Consider the following 27,629-nt stretch of genomic DNA (forward strand, 5'->3'; position numbering starts at 1 on the left):
ATGAACATACACTGTGACATCTCAGAAAAGAGATATAAGAGCTCAAATAGTTATGGGGACCAAGTTAAAGTGAGACTTGAATTGCACAAAAATGAAATCCCTAGTGGGAATAACTACTTATGAAAAGAAGGAGGCCACAGAAGTGTTAAAGGACAAAGAGTGGACTATTTGAGGGGAAAATAAAAACCAGAAGGAGTACATCTGATACAGACTCCCAGGAAAACTGGTGCTATATACCCAGATGAAAATACCCAGACATGAACTTGATTTAAAATTAAAAAAAAAATGCTGTCACTTACATGTGATTCAAATGCTGTAACAGCAATTCCTGAAGCTGCACCTGTCCCAGCCAGGCCCACAAAGTGGCCACTGCCAATGTTGCTTGCAAACAGAGAGGCACCCATCTGCAAGGCAAGCAATCAGACTAAGGTTAGATTCAGAAGACTCAAATAAGACTCTATGGAAACAGGTAGGTGTTGAGATGTTTCAGTTGCTTCTTCTTGAAGCAAAAGCAGCAAGTGATCATGCATGGACAAAAACTAATCTGTTACCAGTTATTCTCTGGCCCATGAGCCAAGAACACTTTCCCCACTGTGAATAGTAGTTACAAGTGGTTTTTAAACATCTGAAGAGTGAGATGTGCAAATCTGCAGTTAGGTGAAATTTAAAATTCAGTGTCCACCATACAGGTGCTGGAGCACCCCCATTGGTTTCATAGTCACAGCATACTGGTTACAGGTGCTTTGTGTGGCAGTGACATTGTTGTGTGGCCATAGTAGGCTCTGACCTTTAAAGTACAAGATACTTACAATTAGGCCTTTATTTAAAAAAAAAAAAAAAAAACAAACTGACAAACCCTGCATTATGGGAACAACAGTGTATCTCGCTATGTGTTCTGAGTGGAGCCTCAAACTTCCAGATCTCCTACTAGCAACTTGACTCTTGAGTCAGTAGCAGACTCCAAAGTTGCATCAGAGGGAATTCTCTCTATCTTCCCAGCCATAGCACCTGTCTTTGGAGTTCAAAGCAGAGCAAGCTCTTCAATGAGCCGAGACTAGCTTTCATCCTGAGAACAGAATCAGAATGTGAGGTCCTGCAGGGCTGTCTTTGCCTCTGTGTATTACCCCTCTTTCCAACCTCTCTTTTTTTTTAGGTGTTTGATGATGGGGTGAATGGGAGGGTGGAGCTGGTTGGTGACTCTAGGATTAGTTGAGAATCTCGCGTTTCACAAAAAAGAGTAGCAGGAAGGCAATGCCTGGTTGATTGTGTGCTCTGAATAAAACTATTCCTACTGTGAAGTAATCCTTTTTGCACACTGTGAATCAGTATTACTCTCATTGGTTTAATTAAAAGCTGAGTGGCCAATAGCTAAGCAGGAAGAGGTCGGGTGAAAGAGCCAAACTAAGAGACAGGTGGGAAGACTGAAAGAGAAGGTACGTTCACCAGCCAGATGCAGAGTGAGTAGGAAATGAACATGCCTTGAGAAAAAAACAGTATATATATATATATATATATATATATATATTATATATATATATATATATGGGTAAATTCAAATTGTAAGAGCTAGTTAGTAACAAGCCTAAGCTATCGACCAAGCATTTATAATTAACAATAAGTCTCTGTGTGGTTATTTGGGAGCAGGATGTTTCTGTAGGACAGAAAACCCTGCCTACACTACCATCCCCACCATGTTCTTTCTTAATTCCATTTCCTTTTATGGTATTGAGACAAGGTAAAAGATCTGTTGAAGGGAACATTTTCGAAGCACTCACTGTATGCCTAACCCAACCCCGACACTCTCTGGATTCACAGAGAAATATGTGGCCTCTACTGCAATGAAAAATCTGGCTGAGGGAGCCAGATATCAAAACTCAGAAAAAAACATCTGCTGGGCAACTGTCCAAGGGAATAACTGTAAACATCACCACAGTCAACATGGCCTGCAGTCAGTAAGTGTGCAGAACTGAAGAACACGATGTTCAAGGCAGGACTGGAGTGATCAGGGAGAGAGCTGACACTGCAGGGGGTGACAAAGGAGAAGATGATCTCTCAGAGAGGAGCAGGACTAGCTCAGGACTGGGAGCAGAAAAGGAATTCAGACAGATAATAGAAGTTAAGAAGGTTTTCCATGAGAACCAAGGCTCTCCTTGGCACAGGAAATAGCTGAAGTGGTAGGTCTGCTAAGGCTAGACTAAAGCTGCTCTCGGTTGATTGTAATTTTTTTTGAATCCCAGGTCTTAAAGTGGAGGATTTTCTAAAGAAAACAAACAAACAAAAAAGCAAGGTGGTAGGTACCCCTGCCGCCACCACAACCTGTCAATCAATCTTGTATATCTCCAGACATCTCTGACCCACTTACTGGCCACCAGGTCATAGCTCGACCTGCCAGGAAGAAGCCTCCAACAGTGCTTCGGTTTGTCTTCAGCATTGCCTGAGCAGAAAGGAAATCATTGGAAGGTTAGAAACTATAGTTTCACCCCCAAGATCAAGGAGAACCTGCAGCTGCTCCACACAGCATGCTGACATTGGTATTTCAACACCCACAGAGAGACCTGCTTTTCTAGATAGAATAAAACAGCATTAGTCTTTAATGGACATAAAAGTCATAGTTTTATAAAGACTCAGATGGAGAACTTTGAGAAATTATATTTGAAAACCTGATACCTATTTCAACTTATGAAAACGTGTTACTTGTCTCTATGCTGTCTTTGGAAGATATTGAGCCTCAAACCCAACATTGAAAACAAAGAATGAACAAGTTATCTAAACTTCTCACTCAGTAAGTGAGGAAGTAAATAAACATCAAAGGGAAGAGGTTAAAACGAGACAAGAGAAATGGCATTTGTGTTTTTGATGTCTGGTGCTGGACATGGCCAGCACAGCAAGCACCCAGCCCTGGTCCTGTTGAAATAATGGGCTTTCTGGAAAACGAATTCATTTGGTGCAAACATTATTCATGTCACACGCAAGCAGATTATTCAGACCAAAACGCAATGATACTTGGAAAATCATTGTCTCAACTCCTCACTCCACATGTCTGCTCTGCCCACCCAGCAGTCCCACTGGCCCACACACACTCCCAGTTAGAGATCTTTGCCCCTGCAATTTCTCTGCCCTCCCTGCAATCTCCCTGGGCTTCCACATACCCACACTCCAACAGCTATCACCACCACAAAGTAGATGACAATGACAGAGATGTCAGCAGCATTATTGATGTTCTCTGACAGTGCAGACAGTTCTGAGCTGGCAGTGCTGGCACTGGAGCTGGCAGCGCTGGCACTGGAGCTGGCTGTGCTGGCCATGGCTGTCGGCGGTGCTGTCTCCATTACAAGCCCTGGCACTTCTATATATATGAGTATTGCATCAATGATCAGCCTTGGGTTGGTAGAGAAAGATATCAGAGCCAGCTTCTGTCCCCAGGAGACCTTTAGACCTCTCCTGTATGTTCAGGCTCTCACCTTGCAGTGACTAGTTGTGGCTTCAGTTAGGATTAGAAATTAAGAAGAAAAGCCAGAGGTGAGAAGGAGAATTGGAGGTGGAAAATGATGTGTGAAGTATTTAAGACAGTTGCCCAGCACAAGAGAACACAAAGGAGAGATAAATGAAAATACGGAAATAGAGACATAAAGAAAACAGGCCAAGGTCAGTTGGGATAGATACGTGTAACAGTGTCCTTATCAAACATGAAATTCCTGGCTAAACTTGTCTCTTGAAACTGAAATTACCCAGAACAGGTGGTCTACATGGATTTCATAGGCCACATCAAGACCCCAACAGCCTGTGCAGAAAGGGCAAGTTGTTCCACCCCTACAAAATGCTGAAGGGTGTGGGCAGGGCTGGGAGGTGTGTGAGTCAGAGGGTGTGAAGAGTGAACGAACCTATAGCCATATGCTGGTGATCCTTGTGGCTCCGGATCCTGGCTACTGTGAAGACACCTGCCTGGCATTAAAAGTAAAGTCTCAGAACATTCTTCTCCATGGTTGTATATTTCAAATACCTGGCATAAAACTTATCCCTATCAAATGTAGAAGCTGACAAAGGATTCTCTCCCTTTCTATAGACTGTCTCTTCAACTCACTGCCTTTTGCTACACAGATGGTCTTTAGTTTCTTGAGTTCTCCTTTGCCTATGTCACACTATTTGCTGTCTGAGGGGAGTCTATGTGCCAAGTATTCAAACTTAAGAGTCTATGGGGCCCATACCTATTCAAATCACCACGCCATATTTAGCATACTACTTCCTCTCTCTACTCTAGACTCTTCCTGATGTCTCTAGCTGTACTCTCCTTCATATCTCCAATAAAAACCTCCCTCTCAAGCATACCTTGGAGAGGCCATGTTCTCATTTATACAGTAGGTTCAGTAAATTGACTATAGTAGTTTCAATAAGAATGACCCCCAAGGCCGGGTGTTGGTGGCACACACCTTTAATCCCAGCCACTTGAAAGGCAGAGGCAGGTGGATCTCTGTGAGTTCAAGGCCAGCCTGATCTACAGAGCAAATTCCAGGACAACCTCCAAAGCTACAGAGAAACCCTGTCTTGAAAAATAAACAAAAAAAGTTTGAGCCTTATAAATTGCAGATTTGATTGAGGATCCTTTAACATCAAAACAAAGCTTTAAGCCATGATACATCCCACAGAGATACTAGAAATTTTACTTTCTCAGTCCATTCACAGCAAAACTTTATAGAATATCACAGTTTCTTGTATGACTCAGTTTATCCAAATAGCTAAAACTTACCAAAGTTTGCAAAGACAAAAAAGCTAGACATACATCTTCAAGTCAATTATTGTTACCCTAAGTAGACCTTAGCAATTTCTATCAAACATACCTTATTTATCAAACATACGTTGTTCCTTATTTAAGATTTTCTAGAAGTCTGGTGTTGGACATGGTTAGCAAAATGTAGGTGGTTACACATACATCTCTAAGTTAGCTTTTGTTAATCTGAATAGATCTTTATAACCTGAGGAATTTATAGTTATTATTTATCAAACATACCTCATTAATCAAAACTATGTTGCTCCTTATCTAAGATTATCCAGAAGCCTGATTTTGAACACAGTAAAGACATAAGTGGTTAGACATACATCTCTAAGTCAGCTTTTGTTAATCTGGGTGGGCCTTTATAGCTTCAGGAAGTTATCAACCTTATTTATCAAAAATAGCTTATTCAAACATATGTTCTTCCTTACCTAAAATTTTTACTCTCGGGACAAAAATCACCATACAAGAATCCATCCTAATCCAAAATATCTTGGAGATCTGTTGTTGCCTCCTTAGTCTAAAAGGAGATACAATGATAAGAAGAGGGCTTGCTAGGACTAAGAAAAGTTATGAATGCTGCCTTAGTTGGATTATACCACTTGGTCATCCTGTCGATGTGGTTGTAAAGTTACATGTCATGTACTCTCTTTTAACAATGGTAAAGAGGCTGCCAGCCACATGGTTGCTTCCATCCTGATGAGGTCACCAACCAAGTTGGAGGCAAGCCACATGGTTTCTATTTAAAAACATATTTTCATAGTAAGAGTTGAATCCGAGTCACATCCACAGTATACTACAGCAGATCTATTTTTCTAAACAAGAGTTGAATTACATACACAATATGCTACAGCAAATTAAGATGACCTATGCATAGATTATTTTAACTATCTTTTATTGCAAGTTTTTTTTTTAAGATTTTATTTATTTATCATGTATACAGTCTTCTGCCTGCATGCCAGCAGAGGGCACGAGATCTCATTCAAGGTGGTTGTGAGCCACTATGTGGTTGCTGGGAATTGAACTCAGGATTTTTAACCATATGCAATGATTTTATAAACCCTGGGATAAAGAATTTACATAAACGTTTGTTTATTTGTTTAGTTTTTTGTGAGACAGGGTTTCTCTGTGTAACAGCCCTGGCTGGCCTGGAACTCGATTTGTAGAGCAGTCTGGCTTTGAACTCATAGAGATCCAGCTGCCTCTACCTCCCAAGTGTTGGGATTAAAGGTGTGCATCAACATGCCTAGCTAATTTGGGGGTGTACTCTGTGAAGGGAAAGGTATCCTGACAATCAGAAGCCAAGGATTAATTTTAAGTGTTACAGCTCTGAAGGGAAAGGTATCCTGGCAGTCGGAAGCCAAGGAGTACCTACAGCTCTGTTCCGGTGGGGGAACAGTTTCCCCAGCAAGATGTTACAGTCCTTGTTTCAGGAAAGGTTTCCCTAATGCAAGTGTAACAGTTCTGTTCCAGCAGGGGTGGAGCTCTGCTCTGAAGAAATGTTACAGCTCTGCTCAGCTTCACCAGCAAGGGAAAGTTTCCCCAGCCACAGTGTTACAGCTCTGTTCTACTCTGGGGAAAGCTGTTACAGCTCTGCTCTGCTAAGGGATTTTCTCCCCAGAAATTTAGCAGTTCTGCTCTGCTCTGGCAAAAAAGGTTGTTACCACAGACTTTGCTGAAAGGGTTTACTAGGAGGGAGGAATCCAAGACAGTGGATTCCTGCCAGGGTGGAAAAGGACAGCCCCAAACTGAACTGGCACCCAGTTTGTATAGGACTTCTTAGGGGTGGAGCTTTCCAAAGTGGATATTTTGAGGGCAAAGATTGATAGGATTTCAATTCCTGGGCTTGGGACATGCTCAGAGACTGGTTGGATTTCATGCTCAGGGATTGGTTGGTTTTGTGCTCTGGGGTTAGTTGGGCACGGTGTGTTTCTTTGGCTCTGGTCTCAGGGTCAGAATTTTCTTTCACTGGCCCCTTTTACCCTATACTCTGGCCTCCTTGAATAATGTTTCTAGTAGCTTTTGTTGATTCCTCCAGACATCAATAATTTGCAAGCCTAGCTGGGTGAGATCCTACTCTTTGGGAACCTTCCTTATTGTTTGTCATTGATCCTATGCTGAGAAGTCCTCTCCTTAGTATTATTAATCTCCTCAGCAATTACAGTGTCTCTTCCAGGACTGTTTTGACTGTAACATTAAGCTTCCTAGTTTTTTTTTTCCTCTCCAAATTGTACATCTTGCATTTCTTTCTGCCCTACTTGCTATTCATTATATATTTGCATACATTTTTTAGTAGAAACCATGACACAGATTCAAGATAGGCTATCTTGAAATTTCGTCTGTCAAAAAAATGAGTCCATAACTTCTTAATTTATCCTCAGACAAAGTTCTGAGGACAAGGACAGAAGGGGCAGGATTATTTGACAAAATATCAGAGGAATAGCGTTTATGCCTGTTTCTGTTAAAGTCTTTGCTTCCTTCTGAAATCTTTTCAGTTGGGGCTTTAGACTCCACTTTACTCTTGACAGTACTGTCTTCCAGGCTTCTACTACAATGGGCTATTAAACTCTTCTTAGTCCCAAATTCCAACATCTCCTATAGTCCTCCAAGAATAACATGGTCAGTTTCTTCACACTAACACCCTACTCTCAATACAAATATTTCTTTTTTAAAAAAGATTTTATTTATTATGTATACAACATTCTGCTTCCATGTACACCAGAAGAGGGCACCAGATCTCATAATGGATGGTGGTGAGCCACCATGAGGTTGCTGGGAATTGAACTCAAGACCTTTGGAAGAGCAGTCAGTGCTCTTAACCTCTGAGTCATCTCTCCAGCCCTCAGTACAAATATTTCTATCACTGTGATAAAATACTGTGACCAGTCAATTTATAGAAGGAAGAGTTGTTTATGCTTATGCTTGCAGAGGGATAAAAGTCCACAGTCGGGGAAGCCTGGCAATAGGCAGGCTTGGCAGAAGGAGCAAGAAGATAAGAAGCTGAGATATAACAGATTTTACCGCTGAGACTGAAGAGGAGAGAATGAGCTAGATCTAGGTCAGGGCTATGAACTCTCAAAGCCTGCTCCCGATGGCATGCTTCCTCCTGCAAGGCACACCTTGTAGACCTCCTCAGTAGCAACATCAACTAGAGACCAAATATTCAAATACCTGGTTCTGTATTTCTCATTTAAGCCACCACGGATGCTGAACGCTTTTAAACATGGTTTTAAATCAATATTTTGATATTTACTTGAAGATTTCATAAAATGTAGTTTGAGCATATCTCCCTCCATCCCCAACTCCTCCACCTGTCACCCTCTCTGTCCTCCCCATCCTTTCCACACAATTTGGGATATTTATTTATTTATTTCTCCACTGAGTCCAGTTTGTGTTAGCCAGAAAGCGAGAATATCAGGAGTGCTTCACTTGCATACTCAGAGGCAACAGAGGCCAGAGGTAAGGAACCTTATAAGGTCATTGGAAGTCCAGCCTGGGATGTTTCAGTGGTCAGATAAGCACAACCAGTTCCTGTAGCCTTGGAGATGCATGAGCTTGCTGTGTGCATTGGGGCTCATCTGCACTCAGGGTAGCCTAACTTCTGGGGTCTGCTGTCCTCTGAGCAAAGTGGGAGAGCAGCCAAGTTCCTGCCACTCTCAAGATGAGAAACTCCAGGCATGCTAAACCCCCTCTTAGCTTCAGGGCAACCCCACAGCTCCCCTGTATTTGTACAAAGGGGTTTTCATCATAATCATCAGTCTTTATTTGTAAGAGGGTCTGGAATTGGACTAGGACCTGATTAGTAGCAATCCTGGTGATGTTGTTTCTGTGTTTTTGTAGTGTAAGACCCTCGGAAAGCTGAGGCTTCCAGAATCTTAGCCCAGGATCGCGGCCATCCCAATCACAGAATGGAGGCAAAAGCTTGATGCAAATTGCATGAGGCTTATTGTAGTTTAACTGAGCTAACCCCATGTTAGCTTGGGTCTTTGACCCACCCACCATGGCAGATGGCTAGCAAAGACAGTTCGAAGCCGCTGCGTACAGATCTTTATAGGGCAGCGTAAGGGGAGTGTCTAGGGGTACGCACAGGCTCAGGATTGGTGTGCCTCCAGGCGTGGAGGGCTTGCCCTGTGTTGATTGGTCAACTGGTTGTTATGGCCCATAGGCCCTCCCAGGGTGGTTGCTATGCTCTGTGCGTCATTGCTGTGTGCTTGTCTGTAAAGCACACCCAGAGCCATAAAGCACAGTGCCACCAGCTAACATCTGATTGGTTCCTTGTCACGAGGCAGGCATCTGACTTTCTAGTGTCTAGGACAAGGTCATAGAAGCACATGTTCGGCCATTATGGCTGCCAAAAGGGAAGCTGGTCCCTTCAGTAGGAATTGAATAAGACAAGGGCTAGGACAAGGAGGGCCCCAGTAGCTAGGATGGGGCCAAAAAGGGGAAGGATCCAAGTGGTTAGGGGATTTAAATACAATTTAAATACAATGGGTGGGGGTATCAGGGTTGTAGTGGGCCTGCAACTGCTGCTGAAAGTTTTTTGTATTTGTTGAGTATTTGTATGTTTTGTTCCACAAACCCAGACTCATTAACATAAAAGCAACATTCTTCCCACAGTACAAAGTAAGTCACCCCCTTGTTCAGCATGTAAGTGACTCTGAGTGTTACAGCTCTGGAGCTGCAAAATAGCCTGATTTATCGGGAAGCCAGGCTATACCTAGAGCCACAATAGAACAGCTCTAGAGGGCAGAGCCACAACAGAACAACAGCTCAGCCCTGGAGGGAAAGTTGTCCTCACGTTGTCAGGAAGCCAGACTACTTGAAGCTGGGCTGCTCTATTTTAGTAGATCACTTGCTTAGTATGTGTGAGGGGTTCTGGATTCAATCTCAGTACCCTGGCCCCTAAAGAGGGTTGGGGGTGGTGGCGCTACACACCATGAACAAATGATCTGAATTAGAAATTTATAAAGCAATTTTTATTTACAATAGCTGCAAAAGTGCAACACCTAGTGTCCGGTCCAAAGAAAGTTCATTTTCCCAAATTCCAAGAGGCAGTCCAAATATCCAGAAATGGGCTCCACCTGTACTATAGGACTTCTGGAGGTTAGATCAAAGCCAGCATTCCTCAGGAACTTGTGAAACTGGATCCCCTCTACCAAAAAGAAGGGTCTTCCTATCACCGGAAGAAGGGACAAATGGCCATCTGTGGTGCCTATTAGCATACCAAAGTGCCCGCCTTCCAGGCTCACTCATTTACACAAGGACTTGCCACACATTTCAGAGGCCACGCTGCTGTCCCAGCTCCACACCTCCCCCACTACCCTAAACTCCCTCCAGGCTTCCATCCCCCAAGCTTGTCTCCTTTTAACCCTGATAGGATCTCTGTGTTGCGTGGACGCTCTGGCTCTCTCCCTGTCTCTCCTCTCTCTGCACCTGTTTCTTCCACAGCCAGGTCCTGTCTGCTAGCCATTTCCATTATATTCTGAACTTTACCAGATGAGTCTGTTTTCTTTCATATCTACAATAAAGCCTCCCATCCCCTTTAACCATACAACAGAGCGGACAAAAGAGCCCTACAACAAAAATTACAAAGCACTGATAAAAGAAATTAAGAAAACACACATCCACTGGAGGAAAAAAAATACCAAATTTGGTGTTCTACCTAAAACAATCTCTATCAAAATACCAATGACATCCTTCTAAGAATAGGGGCAGGGGTCCTGAAACCAGGTGGTGATAGCATAGGACTTTAATCCCAGCACTGGGGAGGCAGAAGCAGGCAGCTCTCTTGAGTTCGATGCCAACCTGGGATACAAGAGAACCCCTGTCTCAAAAAACAAACAAAAATCCTAAAATGTGTATACTACAAAACAATCAGCAAGCATCAAGCCTATCTTGAGTAAAATGAACAAAAGCATCATCCTGTCTAATCCCAATCCATACTACAAAGCCTGCAGTAATCAAAATGACGTAGTAGACATCCAGGCCAACAGAGAATCTAAACATAAACTGACACACTGGGCAAAGGGGCTTCAGCTCCATCACACTGACTTCCAAAGCCCTTGTAAATCTCTGGTCTAACTCTTTGATCGTAGTATTTATGTGTGTAAAACTTGTCTGCTCCTCGGTTTGGTTTCAAAGTTTTGCATATGTCGGGTTTCACACTGCATTCATTAAGGTTGAAGGACTTCTACAATTTAACTTATTTTTACCATAGGAGGAAAAATGTTTTATATACTCCATATAATGACTTAAAAGGGATACTTATATAAAGATCCTAAAATGGAAATTCTTTAAGCAATGTATTCATAAACCTTAGTTAGCAAGTCTCTTTAAAACCAAGAACAGGGGCTGGAGAGATGGCTCAGAGGTTAAGAGCACTAACTGCTCTTTCTAGAAGTCCCGAGTTCAATTCCCAGCAACCACATGGTGGCTCACAACCATCCGTTATAAGATCTGGTGCCCTCTTCTGGTGTGCAGATATACATGGAAGCAGAATGTTGTATACATAATAAAGTCTTTTCAAAAAAAAAAAAAAAAACACACCCAAGAACAATAGAGACAGCTCAGCAGGTAAAAGTCTAATGGCTGGAGTTCAATTCCTGGATCTCAGTGCAGGAGAACCGGCCACAAAGAGTTACTCCATACATGTGTAGTGATATACGTGCACCCATACCCCTACACACAAATCACAAACACAGTAACAAAAATTAAGCTAAAATAGTGTTCAAAGTTTAAAAAAAAAAAACAGTAAAGCAAAAGGTTTTCAGAAAATGCTTTATTTCTCTAATTGCTATTATAAATAACTTTGGCAACATTAACAAAATAATAACTTTTATTTGAAAAAGAAGCAACAGACTTCACAGAGTAACAAAATAGTAATCTTGACAGGTATTTTGTACATGTGTAAACAAAACAAAGTGTCACTGCTTTAAAAATAGACAGAGCTATCAATATAAAAACAGAAAGCTTCCCAAGACCCAACTAACTATGTATGTGTTATAGGCACAGAAATGGACTTAAGCTAGCTCACTTCTAAGACAGAACCAAAGCTCTTGCTAATGATTTATTTCTTCCTGAAGTTCTGTGACTAGGAAACTTTGCTAGACTGACGAGGGAAGAGAGAGGTGCAATGCTGAGGCAAACTGCCCTCAGAGAGAAGGGATGACTAGGACTTCAAAAGCAGGGGCAATTTCTAGTCACTCTAAAAACCCTGACAAGCTTGATAAACCACGTGTGAGGTAGAGCCATGCAGGCTTAGGGGAGAGCACTGTGAGGGAGGGAGCAGCCTGTGCAGCCTTGGCATCAGGAGGAACAAGGCCGATACAATAGGTCCGAATAGTGCAGCGTCAGGGAGACAGGTTGGGAAGCGGTGGGGCGGGATGGGCTGGGAAGTGGCAGCAGGCGGGAGCCATAGGTAGGCAGGAGCCAGACCCCTGGGGCCTCCCGTAGCAGTAAACAACAATCCCTACTCCTTAGGAGCATGCTTTAGTGGAACAGCAAACTACAGCAACGGTGCTGGTGACACGGAGGTCTCGCTAAACACAGGTTCTTATTTTTACCATAGACAGTACACGAATCGCAGATTCATTCACACACAGTAGGACTTTCCCACCACAACAAGTGGGACAAACAACACTTTCCACGTCTAAAGGCAAAGTACAGGGGTAAAAAGTTAGTGTGCCTTGGCCCCAGGGAACTCATTGCAAAGGCCTATCAGAGAGATTAAAACTAAGGATGCAGATCACCGTCGATCAATGGATCAAGCACAGAGCAAATAAATACAACACAGGACACTGGCCACCTCTCAGCTCCCTCGATCTTAAGAGCCAGAGATGCCAAGGCCTGGCGATGGCCTCATCCCAGGAAGGATAAGTGGAACAGACATCTGAGGAACACATCCCTCACTGCCCCTTTCTTCCTTCTGGTTATAAGGGACAAGGGTCTTGCTGCGTAGTTAGTTTGGCCAGAACTAATAACAGCCCAGCCTGACCCTGAGCTCCAGATCCTTCTGCCCCAGGCTCCCTGGAGCTGTTATTTATTACCAGTGTGTGCTACCACACCCAGCAAGACAATGCGTACCTTTCAACGAAGAAAAGGGAAACTCTCTCGGGAGGTTTCCCCAGACCCGTGTTTATAACCAGCATGCATCCAGACTCCTTGACTGATGAAAAGCAGCAGCTGGGCACCTGGGCTAGACATGGAGGAACAGTAGATGGCACTGGACTAGGCTCAGACAGACAGCCCTGGAAACTTCTAAAGAAACAGCTAATGTTACTGGAGTTGCAGAGGGCCAATCCTCAGAGGGCACCTCTACAGTTCGACAAAGAGTTGTTATTCCTAGTAACTAACCAGCTACGTAGTATATCTTAGATGGGAGAAAGCAAATCTTCATTTAGGACATATCTTGCACAAAAGTGCTTCAAGTAAGACCCAAGCAATATTAGTGTCATCAACTGGGGAAGTTATACATACAACCAAAGGGAAAGCTATTCATTATAATCACTCAAAATATGAGGCAAGACACAAACTGTGACTAGGGATCTAGTTCAGTGCAGAGCCCTTGCCTGGTATATGTAAGGCCCTGGGTCTAATCCCTAGCACCAAGTGGGGGGGAAAAAGCACCACATCACCAAATTGTAAGCTTCACATATTCAATAACCGTAACATACACACATAGTGGAAAGGTTCCATGGTGGGCGTAAATTCTGGTCGCCCTGGGTTTTTTTTTTTTTTTTAATTATTTGTTTTTTTAATTTTTTTTTGTGCTGTGTCCAATATCATTGGGCAAGTCCCTATTCCAGCTTAAAAGTAGAACAAATTTCAGCCCAGGCCATAGACTGGACAGGTGCCATTTTTTCTGAACCTTTTCAGTTACAACGAAGGTTCAATACACTTCAAGCTACAAATCCCAAGGGTTCTTCCCACAGGAAAAGACAGCGCGCTTTACTGGGTGGCCATTAGGATACGGCCAGTTCATTCTTCAAACACAGCTAGCCCAAACTGGGAGGAGAGAACATGAATCCAAACACCCTAAGTATCAGGCGATAGGAAGTTCGTGGACACTGGTTCCCAGTCTAATTACTGTGGCTGCTTCACGTGGAAACAGCTGTGCTTTTCGTATTTGTAGGGGCTTTTCACAAAATGCAGGCATTTTACAAGAAGGGTTTGGCCTCCTTAGATCTTCCTTTGGGTAAAGACATCCAGGCAGTATTCATTCTTTGGCTCCAAGACTGCAATGAATGTGTGCCTGTCCACTTACCCATGCTAAACCATTTAAGAAGAGCAAATGTTAACTACCTATAGATCTTCACGGAGAAGCAGAGGGCCTTGTGAGGCCCACCAAACCCCAAACTTTCACGGAGAAGAGCTCTCAAGCTTACTAGTCACATGAAATACTAATAAATAGGTTTCACTTCCGTTTTCCATTTACAAGGTTACAGGCCCAAGGATGTTCCTTGTGTTGAGCCTAACAGTATGAAAACAGACGCATTTTAAATAACACTCACTGTTCATTCAAAAAATACTACAGGTCTAAGAGTGGGGTGGTAGAGAACTTCCTTATTATTTGTGAGGCCTTGGATCCAGCCCCCATCACTAAAACAGAACAAAACAAACTCTCACAAAATAAAAACAAATGAACAAACAAAAACCCTGCATTATCACAAAATTAAAGAAAAAAAAAAAGAAAGAAAGAAAACCAGTCCATTTACGAATCAGTTCATCATCTTGGTTCCTAAAGAACAGCAAGTGTATAGTTAGTACTCTTATCTCTAGGAAGGGTTTGGGGTGCTCACTTAGGTTAGAATTAGTGGGACCTTTTGGAAGGTCTCCCTGGAGATTTGGGGGAAGACGGTTCCCAGTCAGTTGTGCTCACAGTGATGGACGCTACTTTCACAGATTCCGATTCAACAGGCTCAGCTGACACCTGAATAACGACCTTCGTGTCAGGGGGCAACCCTTCCAGATGTTTCGGTCTCTTAAAAATTTGGTGACACCGGGTCTTATGCTCCATTTTTTCCTTGAAGGTTAAGAACTGTAGCCGACATTTGGAACACTGGTGACCATTCTTTTCCCAGTGGCCCCTATAGTGACACATGTACGGAGTTCCAGTTTTGAAGATTTTAAGACAAAACGGACAGAGCAGGTTCTTAGTGTTTACATGGCACTTTCTAAAATGTGCGTCCACATCAGAGAAGGAGGAGGACCTGTACTTACAGACCTGGCACACATAGGGCATTTCCCCGGGCTTGTGGTTGTCCTTCATGTGCTGTAGGAGAACTTGATCTGTTTCAAACGACAAGTCACAGATTTTGCAGACTGTGGCGGGGTTGGGAGCGGTGTGCACGCGGTCGACGTGGCACTCCAGCTGGAAGGGGGAGGTGAACTGCCGGTAGCAATGTAGGCAGGTGGTGTGGCTCTCCCAGCCGTCGTTCCCCTGCCTCTCAAGTTCCACGTGATGTTTGGTGTGGTTCATAAACTTGACGTTTTTTAGCGCTTTCAAACAGCTGGGGCACTTGAAGATCGTGTGAGTCTTCTGCTCTGGCTGCCCATCTCCTTTATGCTGTCCGTAATACAAGTCGCTGAGCAACAACGTCAAGCTTCCTTTCTTGGGATCAGGGGTCTCTTGACTTGCTAGACTTGAAAAGCCCCCTGGTGCCAATCCATTTTCCTGGCCAGGGTGTACATTGGTAGGACTGTTGTGGACAGAGTGCTCGCCATTCACCACAGGGTTTAAGGACTGGGGAACGTGACTGGCGGGTGTGCTCGGTTGAGGATTCGAGGTCTGGGAAGTGCCTGAAGGGGCCGACGCTGGAGAAGGTTCTTCCACTATTTCAATAATAAGGTCAGGCCTCTGTGGGTTCACGGCATTTGCTCCAGAAGTAGAATGGCACTTCGATACATAAGAACTCTCGTTCAAATCTCCTACTGAAAGTGCTGCCCTTACCGGGGGACTGTGCTGCGAACTTGAGACTGTAACCAAAGGGGAGCCCTCTGGAGAGCTATCAGGCACAACTTGTGGTGAATTACTTCTATAGTCAGGTTCAGACAAAGGCTCAATAATAATGGGACTATCTGTTGACCTTGACTCAGCTGGAGAGGCTGGCAAGACAATCACTGTGTCTGAGCTGGGGGTCGCAGGACCCGAGGGCTGCGAGGGCTGCGGTCTTTGAGTGGTAGCTGTTCTAAGGCGATTCCGCTTTCTTTTCAACCGTGAACCTGGGGTGACTCTGTTCAAAATGTTCGAGTTAGCAGGTTTTGAATTTGAACTCATGCCAACGAATATCAGTTCAGAGTCATCATTTACATGCTCAACCCCTACAAAGATCAGCTCAGCGTCTTCGTCGGGGGCTTGACTGGGTTCCTGCTCTTCATCACACAGCACAAATGGCTGCTCCATGGCTAACCTTCTGGCTACTGACAAGTATGGCCAGAGGTCCCTGTGCTTCCTCTAAGCAGTGTCACCTGAGGACAAACACAGCACAAATCAGTAAGCACAGAAAAAAAGATTCTTTTTCTCATCACAGACTTTGAGGTGCTTATAAACATTAAAGTGCGGCTACCATCCTACCCCAACCCTTCAGGCCCAGACCTAGGCAGGAGATACATCCATGGGCGCCATTGCCTGGGACTCTCACACAGCACCTATCTCTAAGCAGCCACCAGACCCAGGCAGTAGCCCCATCTCTGCAAGGTCTCTTAGGTGAGTCCTCTCACCCCCAGTTGCCTCCTCTTAGAGTCCCCACCCTCCAGACTCTGGCACAGCTAAGAGCCAAATCTGTCCTTTCCCTTAGTGAGTCTGCCCCAGGGCCTTTACCACAACCACTCCCCCAGGTCCAGGTGGGGCCGCTATTGGAGCCCAGATCCACTGTGTGATTCTCTTGCTGAAGCTGACCAAGTCCCTGAACCTGTTCTGCCCTCCAGGCCCAGGCCCAGCCAGGAGTCATGACAGGACTTTCCTGGACTTCACACAAAACAATCTTACCCTACCCTTAGACCCCTGCATCACACTGGTTAACAGTGAACTGGAGTTACCCCAGTCTCCAGGCAACAATCAACACTGGATATCTCAAGGACTAACTAACCTGCTCACTCTAAACTTGTCTTGAAATCAACCAAGCTCAGGCAAGAGCAAAATCAGAATCAAACTTCTACTCCACATATGAAGTTTAGAATCTCATATCCATCAAAGAAATAAACTCCCAGGGCTCAGTGGTTAAGAGCACTGGCTGCTCTTCCAGAGTTCCTGAGTTCAATTCCCAGCACCCACATGGTGGCTCACAACCATCTATAATGAAATCCGGTACCCTCTTCTGGCGTACATGCAGGCAGAACATTGTATACATAATAAATAAATAAATAAAGTAAGGAAGGAACTCCCATGTTCAATCCTGTTAGAAAACAAACAGTATGGAAGACCAAGACAACAAATGCCTCTTAAAGACAAACAGTTCTAGAGCCGGGCGTTGGTGGTGCACGCCTTTAATCCCAGCACTCGGGAGGCAGAGGCAGGCGGATCTCTGTGAGTTCGAGACCACCAGCCTAGTCTACAAGAGCTAGTTCCAGGACAGCCTCCAAAAGCCACAGAGAAACCCTGTCTCGAAAAACCAAAAAAAAAAAAAAAAAAAAAAAAAAAAAGACAAACAGTTCTATAAGATATGTTGTCCCAAAAGGAATTGCCAAGACTAAAGTCGGCACACAGAATTTAAAAGAATAATTATAAACAATTGAAGGATTTGACACATCCAAAGAGGTCACAGGCAAACACCTCAATGAACTTCAAGAGGGCAGAAATAAGAAAACCGCTTGGATACCTTAGGGTTTATCCAGGTAAGTTTTAGCTCAGTTTCTCCAGGTCCTGTTTCCTAAGCTAAGTGTGTGGTGGTATTCTACTTTACTTGCTGTTGCCATGACAAACACCATGACCAAGATCAACTTGGGGAAGGAAAAGGTTTGCTTCCTGTTACAACTCCCAGGTCACAATCTATCTGATTTGTAAAACCAATTATGTTCCAGTAGTTCTGCTTTTTTTTTTTTTTTTTTTTTTTTTTTGAGATAGGGTTTCTCTGTGGCTTTGGAGACTGTCCTGGAACTAGCTCTTGTAGACCAAGCTGGCCTCAAACTCACAGAGATCCGCCTGCCTCGGCCTCCTAAGTGCTGGGATTAAAGGCGTGCACCAGCAACACCTGGCTCCAATACTTCTGGATTTTCTACAGACTTAATTTGAAGAACTCTGTCCATCTGTCCAAATCGGGAATTCTGGAGGCTAAGAAATGATTTGCAGCTGGGTGGTGGTGGCGCACGCCTTTAATCCCAGCACTCGGGAGGCAGAGGCAGGCGGATCTCTGTGAGTTTGAGGCCAGCTTGGTCTACAAGAGCTAGTACCAGGACAACCTCCAAAGCCACAGAGAAACCCTGTCTCAAAAAACCAAAAAAGATTTTCAGAAGCTGTCATTTTGTAATATTTTCAATAAAAATTATGTCAAAGTGGGGCTGGAGAGATGGCTCAGAGGTTAAGAGCACTGACTGCTCTTCCAGAGGTCCTGAGTTCAATTCCCAGCAACCACATGATGGCTCACAACCATCCGTTATGAGATCTGGTGCCCTCTTCTGGGGTGCAGATATACATGGAAGCAGAATGTTGTATACATAATAAATAATAAAAAAAAATTATGTCAAAGTAAGTTATATGAAGCGTTAGTGCACACAAGCACACATAAACAATGATTACACAAGGCATAGGAAAATATTTTTAATTCTGAAACTCAGGGCAATCGTGACATCAAGTACAGGTTCAAGGCTAGCAAGATAAGATCCTGCCACAATAAAATAAAAAGTAACAAATTAATTAAAAAAAAAAAAGGTGCTCAATGGCCAGGCTTAATGGTGCATACCTTTAATCCTAGCACTTGGGAGGCAGAGGCAGGCAGATCTCTGTGAGTCTGAGGTCAGCCTGATCTAAAGAGTCTACATAGTGAATTTCAGGACAACCAGAGCTACATAATGAAACCTTGACTTTGGAGAGGAAAAAAAAAGGAAAAAGCTGTTCAAGGAATTACTACTAGTACTCTGAAAAACTGCTATAAAGCAACGCAAAATGCAGGCATAGAACAGCAATTTCTGAAGACCTTAAAACAACAACAACAAAAGAAACAACAAAAAAAAACCCTAACCCAGTGTATACCCTTCAAACCAATAACATTATCTTTTATTCAACTGCATTTTTATTTATTTACTTATTTTGTATGGGTGTACATGTGGAGGTCAGAGGATAACTTGTGGGAACCTCCTTCCACCATAATGGCTCTGAAAACTGAGACTCAAGTTGTCACACTTGGCACCGGCGTGTACCTTTTCCCACTGAACCATCTCACCAGGCCCAGCATAACCTTATCTACAAAATTAAACTGGCAGCTAATATATATAATGTATGACATGTTATTTTAATTTGATTATTAATATCTAATTTGTAACATATCATTTATTCCTGTAGACACCTTGGAAGTCAACTAAAAATATATTCTATTAAGAAGAATAAAAATTATTTGTAGCCGGGCGGTGGTAGTGCACGCCTTTAATCCCAGCACTCTGGAGGCAGAGGCAGGCGGATCTCTGTGAGTTCAAGACCAGCCTGGTCTACAAGAGCTAGTTCCAGGACGGCCTCTAAAGCCACAGAGAAACCCTGTCTCGAAAAACAAAAACAAACAAACAAACAAAAAATTATTTGTTCTTTTACTCATTACTACTTACATATTTTATTTTTCCAGTGCTGGCAAAATATGTATAAAGCACCAAGAAAACAGCAAAGGCATGAAACTTGCAGTCTGTTGTGTGATACATAGTATGATTTACAAGAAAAATTTAAGATCGAGGAAATACACACACACACACACACACACACACACACACACACACACACACACACACTTCCTGCCATGACAATAAACCTGCAAGCCACCCCCAACTAAATGCTTTTCTTTATAAGAGCTGCTGTGGTCATGGTATCGCTTCACAGCGGCAATAATAAGCCTAAGACAGCAAACAAAAATCTAAATCAGAATGACCACATTCTTCCTGGTATAATAAATATCAGAAGATAATTTGAGAACTAACATGGCTATCAGGCTTATGTAAGAACAAATTTTGTAGCCCAAAAAATGTTATTATATTGAGGATTTTCACAGAGTCCTAAAAACATGATTCTTGAATTCTAAGTTTAGATGATATGATTCTATTACATAAGAGGTCCTAATGACTCCACCAGAAATCTTTTAGAAGTGATAAGCACTTCTAGCAAAGGGGCAGGATACAAAATTAACATTAAAAAAAATAATCAGTATGCTTCCTATATGCCAATGACAAACATACTGAGAAAGAAACCAAGGAAATAATCCCATTCACAATACAATAGCCTCCAAACGAACAAAAACCCTTGGAATAAACCTAATCAAGGAGTGAACAAACTCTAAAGACCTCAACAATGAACATTTTAAAACACTGAAGAAAGAAATTGAGGAAGACATTAGAAAACAGATGAACCTCTCATGAGTTCAATTCCCACAAGTCACATAGTGGCTCCTGGCCATCTAGAGTGAGATCTGCTGCCCTCTTTTGGTGTTCAGGCATACCTTCAGGCAGAACACTATATACTGTGTGTGTGTGTGTGTGTGTGTGTGTGTGTGTGTGTGTGTGTGTGTGTGTGTGTGTGTTTCTAAAAATAATATATATGTAGGTTCAGTTTAAGCTTAAACAGAGGCACCCTATTACATGGGGTGGGGGGGCAACACTTCCTCTAGAAAATGTATTATTAAATGAAAATTCTCATCCCTGTGTTATTGACGTGGGAAGCTCCAATGGCTCCCCAACAGCACAGGCTACTGCCATGGCTTGATTGTTTGCCACAGCTAGATGGGTAAGACCTACTGCTGAAGACACCCCACAGTTTGGTAGCAGGATACACAAAAACCATGCTGGAACTGACCTAGAAACTTCCTCTCTGATGGCTAACTTTCAGTGCTGGAAGGTGCTTATACAGGCCACAGGAGAAGTCATTCCCAGATTTGTCTGCATGCGGCAGTACTAACTTAACAGATGAGGTGTGCCTACCGGTTCATTGATATGATGGTTTGTTCCACTGGATTTGAGGCCTGTTCTACAAGATATAATCCATGCCTGGAATTGTCAACCTGGTCAAAAGCCCATGGTTAGAGAGGTCAGGGGCCTTAGGAGGGAAACCTCCTGTTGCTCTACCTTCCAAATACTGGCATTTATACCTATAGATGAATGCTATTCAGTGTTGGTGAATCTTCCTGCAGTGGGTAAGTCAAGGCAGAGACTTATAACTGTACCTTCAAACTATAAGCCAAAACAAACCCTAAGGTATTTTGTCATACCAGCAACAAAAAACTAATACATCAACCCAATTAAAAAATGGGTAAAATGGAACTGAAGGGATGAATCAGTGATTACAAGCACCAGCTGTTCTTTCTGAGGACCTGGGTTTGATTCCCAGCACCCACATGGCATCTCACAACTGTCTATAACTCCAGGTCCAAGGGATCAAACACCCTCACACAGACATAAAATATTTTTAAAAGAGGCTGGGCGTTGGTGGTGCACGCCTTTAATCCCAGCACTTGGGAGGCAGAGGCAGGCGGATCTCTGTGAGTTCAAGCCCAGCCTGGTCTACAGAGCAAGTGCCAGGATAGGCTCCAAAGCCACAGAGAAACCCTGTCTCTTAAAACAAACAAACAAACAAACAAACAAAAAAAGAGTAAAAGATTTTAATAGACATTTCTCCAATGATGTACAAATAGTCAAGAAGTATATGAAACTATGTTTAACATCACAAATCATCAGAGAAATGCAAATTAAAATTATTAGATATCACCTCACATCAATTAGAATAGCAATGACAAATTTAAAAACAGTAAGTAATGTTGGCAAGGACATGGATTATTTGGAATCCTCAAGCTGCTCAACTGTAAAATGATAACAGCTGCTGTGGAAAAAGGCCTGGAAGTTCCTAGAAAAAAAAAAGTTTTTAAAGAACTATCATATGATTCAGCAGTCTAACATCTAGGTATACATTCAGAAAAAAGAAATGTCTTAAAGAAACAGTAACACACTTTCTCTGCAGCTCTTGAGATGATCACTTCACTAAATATGGCTCCAGAATCAACTATCTCCTTGACAGTAGATACAATGGAACCAGATGCTTCCCTCCTGCCATGACGACTTTCTTGACAAGAAGGACTGTATCCATTCAAGATAAAAGTCTTAGACAGTAGGACTAGAGCGAACATACTGCAACATAATAAAAGCTATATATGAGAAACCCACAGCCAACACCATCTTAAGTGGAGAAAAACTGAAGCAATTCCACTGAAGTCAGGAATAAGACAGAGATGATCACTACTTCCCATCCTCAGTGCTGTGCTTGAAGCACTAGCTGGAACAATAATGCATAAAAAGGCAACAGAAGGGCTACAAATAAGAAACGAGGAAGTCAAACATTCTAGAAAACTCCAGAAGCAATAAACAATTCCAGCACAGAGACAAAATAACCAACAACAGACATATAGAGGAGATTATTACATGGAGTCAACCACAGAGGACAATTGAAACACAGTTTATAGCCAATTGAAAGTCTTTGTCAGCTGGGACTACACTCATGCATTGGGGCCCCAAGTATAGCACTCAACATTTAGAGTAAGGGGCTTTTAAAGACCAAAACCATATTCTGTTATCTCTCCACAGCTGGGGGTAGGGGGATGTGCAATCAAGCAGTTTAACAGAAGCTAAGATAAGCAGTTAGCTAAGGGGGAGGTTTTACACAAGCAGGCAGTTTAACAGAAGCCAAGATAAGTTAGCTGGGGCATCTTGACCTTGGGTTCTTAGAATAGAGTTGGATAATTTTACACAGGGCTTTCCATCGAGGAGATCAGATTCTAGTCAAATCTAAAATGGCCTCAGCAACAATATGAGATGGAAGAACCTATACTGACTGTCTTGCCCTGTCACATTATCATGGTACACTCCCATCAATAATAGGCTCAAAGAAAATAAAATATTTAGGAATAAACAAGGAAATGAAAGACATTTACAATGAAAACTTTAAACCTCTGAAAAAGAGATAAAGATACTAGAAAATAGAAAGGAAAGATATCCCATACTCATAGATTAATTGTTCAGAATTAATATCCTGAAAACGACTATTCTACCAAAGCCATTTACAGAGTCAATGCAACCTCAAAATTCCCATCTCATTCTTGACAAAAAATAGAAAAAAACTATCCTAAAATTAATATGGAACCACAAAAGACACCAGATAGCCAAAATAATCCTGAATAAAAAGAACACTGCTGGAGAGATTACTATACCAGATCTTAAGAAATACAACATGCTAGGTATGGCAGCACATGACTTTAGTTCCAGCACTCAGAAGGCAGGTGGATCTCTGTGAGCCTATCCTAGGGGTTCCAGGACTGTCAGGACTATATAGGGGACCCTTCTAAAAAAAAAAAAAGAAAGAAAAAGAAAAGATATATTATAGAGCCATAGTAATGAAAACCAATGGAATAAAATTGAAGATCCAAACATGAGTATATGTAACTTCGGCCATTTAATATTTGACAAAAATGCCAAACATAAGCTGAAGCAACTTCAAAACATAGTGCTGGGGAAATTGGATGTCCATATGCCAAAAATGAAATTAGATCCATAACTAAAGCCTGCAACAAAAACTAACTCCAGTGGACTACAAATGGACAAAGCTCTAAATATGAAACACTGAAACTGCTAGGGAAAAAAAGGGCAGTATCCTACATGATTTGGGTGTAGAAAAGAATATTTTGAATTGGATTTCATCTGTCCAGAATAAAGCCAATGATTGACAAGTGGGAAAACTAAAAAGCTTTTGCACAGCTAAAGACACAAGCAGTGAAGAGGAAGCCCACACAATGGAGAAGAACCTTTGCTAGCTACAAATCCGACAGAGGACTCATTTAGAAGAATATATAAATAACTCAAAAAGCATGGAATTAAAAAAAAAAATGAACCATTCAAAAAATAGACTTGGGACCTGAACAGAGATTTCTCAACAAACTAAAAACAGCTAAGAAATGTCTCAAAAATGTTCACTGTCCCTAGCTATTATGTAATACAAACAAAAACAAGGGTGGGATTTCATTTTATCACAGTCAAAATGGTAAGGGTCAACCAACAGCCAACAACAGCTTGTAGAGAGTGTATGGGGGAAAGGGAGCCCTCATTCACTGTTGGTGGGACTGGAGGTGAACTGAGCCACTCTGAAAATCAGTGTGGAGAATTCTCAAAAACCTGAGACTAAATCTCCCACATGACCCAGCTATACCACTCCTTGGTCTACTTCACAGACACTTGCTCAACCATCCCCTTCAAGGAACAAACGGATAATGAAAATGACATACAAAGATAGATAAACCCCACAGAAATAGAAAACTAAAAGTCTCCCAACTCACAATAGTCCAGGCCCAGGTGGATTCAATGCAGAACTCTACCAGACTTTTTTTTTCCTACCAGACTTTCAAGGAATCAATGGCAACATCCCTCAAATACCCATAAGGTCTCACCAATATGGCTCCCTAACCACCTGGACATGATCTCAACAAGGGCAACACCAAAAGACATACTAAAGTCAACTAAAGAATACTGAGGATGGGACAAATCTTCCCCAGGGAAGAACACCAAATGGTCAGACCTGAAAACATACGTATGTACGTACATTACGAGTGTGTGTGTGTGTGTGTGTGTGTAAAGCATTATACAGACTTAGCAGGTTGAATTTATATATTTAGGTGTGTCTGCGTATGTGTGTAATATATACATATGTATGTCCCAACAAAGAAAAAGGTCATGAATTTAGAAAGAGAACAAGGGAGGTAGGTGAGAGGGCTTGGAGGAAGGAAGGAGAAGGAGGAAATGACATAATTATAAAATTAAAAAATAAAAAATTATTTTAAAAAGAAATATTGCAGAAAAAAAGGTTAAAAGTCAGTGCTTTGCCTCCTGCTATTATTTCTTAATATATCAAACTGACCCTAAGGTGATAGTGATACCTTAAAATTCCTGGGTGTCAAAGAATAAAATCCAGAAGTCAGGCTTCTCCCGTATGCCTATAACCACAGGGAGGGAAGACTAAGATCAGGAATTCAAGGTAATTCTCAGCTACATAAACCAGTCTAGGATATGTGAAATCCTTTCTCAAAAACAAACAAACAAACAAATAAATAAATAAATAAAATGGGGGTTGAGATTAAACCAATTTAACATTTTCATTAGCTGAATATTAAGATATCTCTATCAGCTCACTTTTGGCTCCTACTGTGATAAAAAAGAAGTCAGCTTCACAGAGCATCCACAGTGTTTACTTTTTCAAGATTTCAGGTCAAACAGCACATCTACACCGCTTCTTCCTGCTTCAGCAAGCAACTTAGAAGGTTCCAGAATTACTTACAATAATACGTGGCCTGATTTTATCTTACCCATTCAGATTCCCTCAAGAAATTCTAAACCATAATTTCTTTTCTTTTTTTTTTTTTTGTTTTTTGTTTTTTGAGACTTGGCCTGAATTTATCATAACCATTCAGATTATCTCAGAAAATGCTAAATGATTATTTATTTATTTATTTTGAGGCAGGGTCTCACTTTGTAGTGCTGGCTGTCCTGGAACTCACTCTGTAGACCAGGCTGACCTTGAATACACAGATCTCTGCCTCCCGAGTGCTGGGATTAAAGGTGTGCCACCACCGCCCGGTGGTTAACGTTTTTTTTTATTTTATCAAAGGAGTGAAGAGGAAACAGAAAACAAAAAGACCCTTCTCTTACCTCAGATATACACTGTACCTTTCAATAACTTCAGGGAGTTCAAGTGATGAAAGTCAGTCACATGCCTGAGGTAATCAGAGAGAAAAACAAAAAACCTCTAAGATATAGTTACATTTTATATGTTAAAAGATTTTTTTCTACCCCACTACCTAACAACTATTTAGATTCTACTTTACTTTTTCGTTTTGTTTGCTTAGATACAAAATATGTTTGATCCCCCTGTCTCCACTTAGCAAGTACTGGGTGAGACCATCACAACCGCTTTGTGAAGTACTGGCGCGTCTCGGGCTTTGTCCACCCGGTGCGAGCACTCGACCAACTAAGCTACCCATCCCCCAACCCTGTCATTTGGATGGTTATTACAAGCAGCTTACAGGCTACAATCCAATATACCATACCTCTGTAAACAAACAACATCAAAAAAAAAACAAAAAAAAACAAAAAACAAAAAAACAGCTCACTTGAGCCCTGCTATAAATCAAAATTAGCTATTTAGGAGAATCTATTCGGAGCTCAGCTCTGAGAGCTACCCTGGAATTCAAGGAGGCACGCACTCAACAGGATACACAAACAAGATGGTGCTGTATGGTAAAGAGACAAATACATGGATTTTGAAATACTTTAAAAGCCTCGAAGGGGCCTGTGGATCCCCAAACGGGGGTGGGGGGTAGGGGGGGAGTGGAGATCAATTTGCAAGACTGGCTTACAGTTTTGAATTGGCTGCCTCATTTCTGGAGCCCGGCTCACTATGTGGTCCCTCCCCCGCCACTAGGGAGGCCGGCGATTACAGGCAGGCGTCGCCGCGCCCTGTAGCAGGTCTCCTGCCGGCAGGATTTTAGGTACCCTAGGCGCCACGAGGGCCCACGTGATTGGGGGGGGAGGCGTTTAGGGGGAGCAGGCCGAGCCCTGGGCTGGGGGGGGGGGGGAGGGGAGAGATCGCAGGAGGGGGAGCACACGTGTGAGCCGGGGGCTGCCAGGCGGGAGCCCGGCCTACCCACCGCTTCCTTCCCCGGGGCACGCAGAAAGCCCTCGCCCCGGGATCTGGAGACCCGCCCATCCCGCTCGCCCCCGCAGAGGTCCGCAGGGCCACACCCATGCCATTACCTCCCCCGCGTACCTGAGCCTCCCCGGTCGCCTTAGGTCCGCGAGGCGCTGCGCGGGAAGCCCCGCACCACGACCTGCCAGGCCCCGCCGCACCATCGGCAAAGTCCAGGCCGCCACACACTCGCCAGCGGCGACCTGTGATTGGCTGCCAAGGGTGGACGCGAGGTCAAGCCGCTCGGCTCCAGGCGTAGCGCCGATCTGATTGGTCCCAAGGCCCCTGGGAGCGTTCTCCCACTCTGGCACCCCTAGTGGCGTCGGCGGGCGAAGGGGCCAAGCTGAGATGGACAAGGCAGTGATGATACACCCCTGAGCTCTTGGCCCTGCGACAGGTTTGAAAGCCAAAAAACAGCTCTTTCCGTTCCAGCACTTAGGGGGAACTGAGGCAGGAGGATTGCAAATTAGATTTGGCTGCATAGTGAGATCCTGTCTCAAAAAAGAAAGGAGGGAGGGCGGGGAAGAGATAAGAGATAAAGGGGCGGGGGGGGGGGGCGGGGGCGGGGTGGTGGTGTAACTACAGCTAGCCCGGGCCCAGGGCCAGGGATGCCTCCCAGTTCGTTAGGAAATAGTTTACCACCTGTGGGACAGCTATGGCATTCCTCAACTGTGTACATTTTGCGTAAACACACTCACCCGCTGGTTCTCACACTTGGAGACTGACCGAGCTACTGAGCTTGCAACCCATCCCCTTTAAACGGCCTCTGGGACCAATCCAGCTAAACCTGCCACTGTTTTAATCCAGCTGGAAGCAAACTCATAACAGATGTCTCCCCCTCCCCCACTTTTTTTTTTTTTTTTTTTTTTACTAATCTGGGGAGAAAAAAATCAAAACATGAATGTCTTTTTGTAGCATGCAAACATTATGTGAAATTCAAATGTCAGTATTCATAAG

The 27,629-nt window shown here is 43.0% G+C and overlaps 1 protein-coding gene across 3 annotated transcripts in view; it reads right to left on the reverse strand.

Annotated features, from left to right (window-relative positions):
* LOC100770560 (solute carrier family 5 member 4A) overlaps positions 1-26,955 on the reverse strand; it is a 59,276-nt gene extending 32,321 nt beyond the window's left edge. The window contains exons 1-5 of one of the 3 annotated variants that reach the window (XM_035450967.1): positions 26,754-26,955; positions 25,637-25,701; positions 24,868-24,924; positions 14,991-16,234; positions 300-404 (exon numbers count right to left, since the gene is read on the reverse strand). In XM_035450967.1, coding sequence (XP_035306858.1) covers positions 300-404; positions 14,991-16,169 — 1,284 coding nt within the window. In that variant the 5' untranslated portion in view covers positions 16,170-16,234; positions 24,868-24,924; positions 25,637-25,701; positions 26,754-26,955. Of the gene's footprint in view, positions 1-299; positions 405-11,531; positions 16,235-24,867; positions 24,925-25,636; positions 25,702-26,753 lie in introns of those variants that run through there. The other 2 variants (XM_035450966.1, XM_027394243.2) reach the window with 2 other exon arrangements.
* Positions 26,956-27,629: the final 674 nt, after the last annotated feature.

This window comes from Cricetulus griseus (assembly GCF_003668045.3).
Source record: "Cricetulus griseus strain 17A/GY chromosome 1 unlocalized genomic scaffold, alternate assembly CriGri-PICRH-1.0 chr1_0, whole genome shotgun sequence".
Lineage (NCBI taxonomy): Eukaryota > Metazoa > Chordata > Mammalia > Rodentia > Cricetidae > Cricetulus > Cricetulus griseus.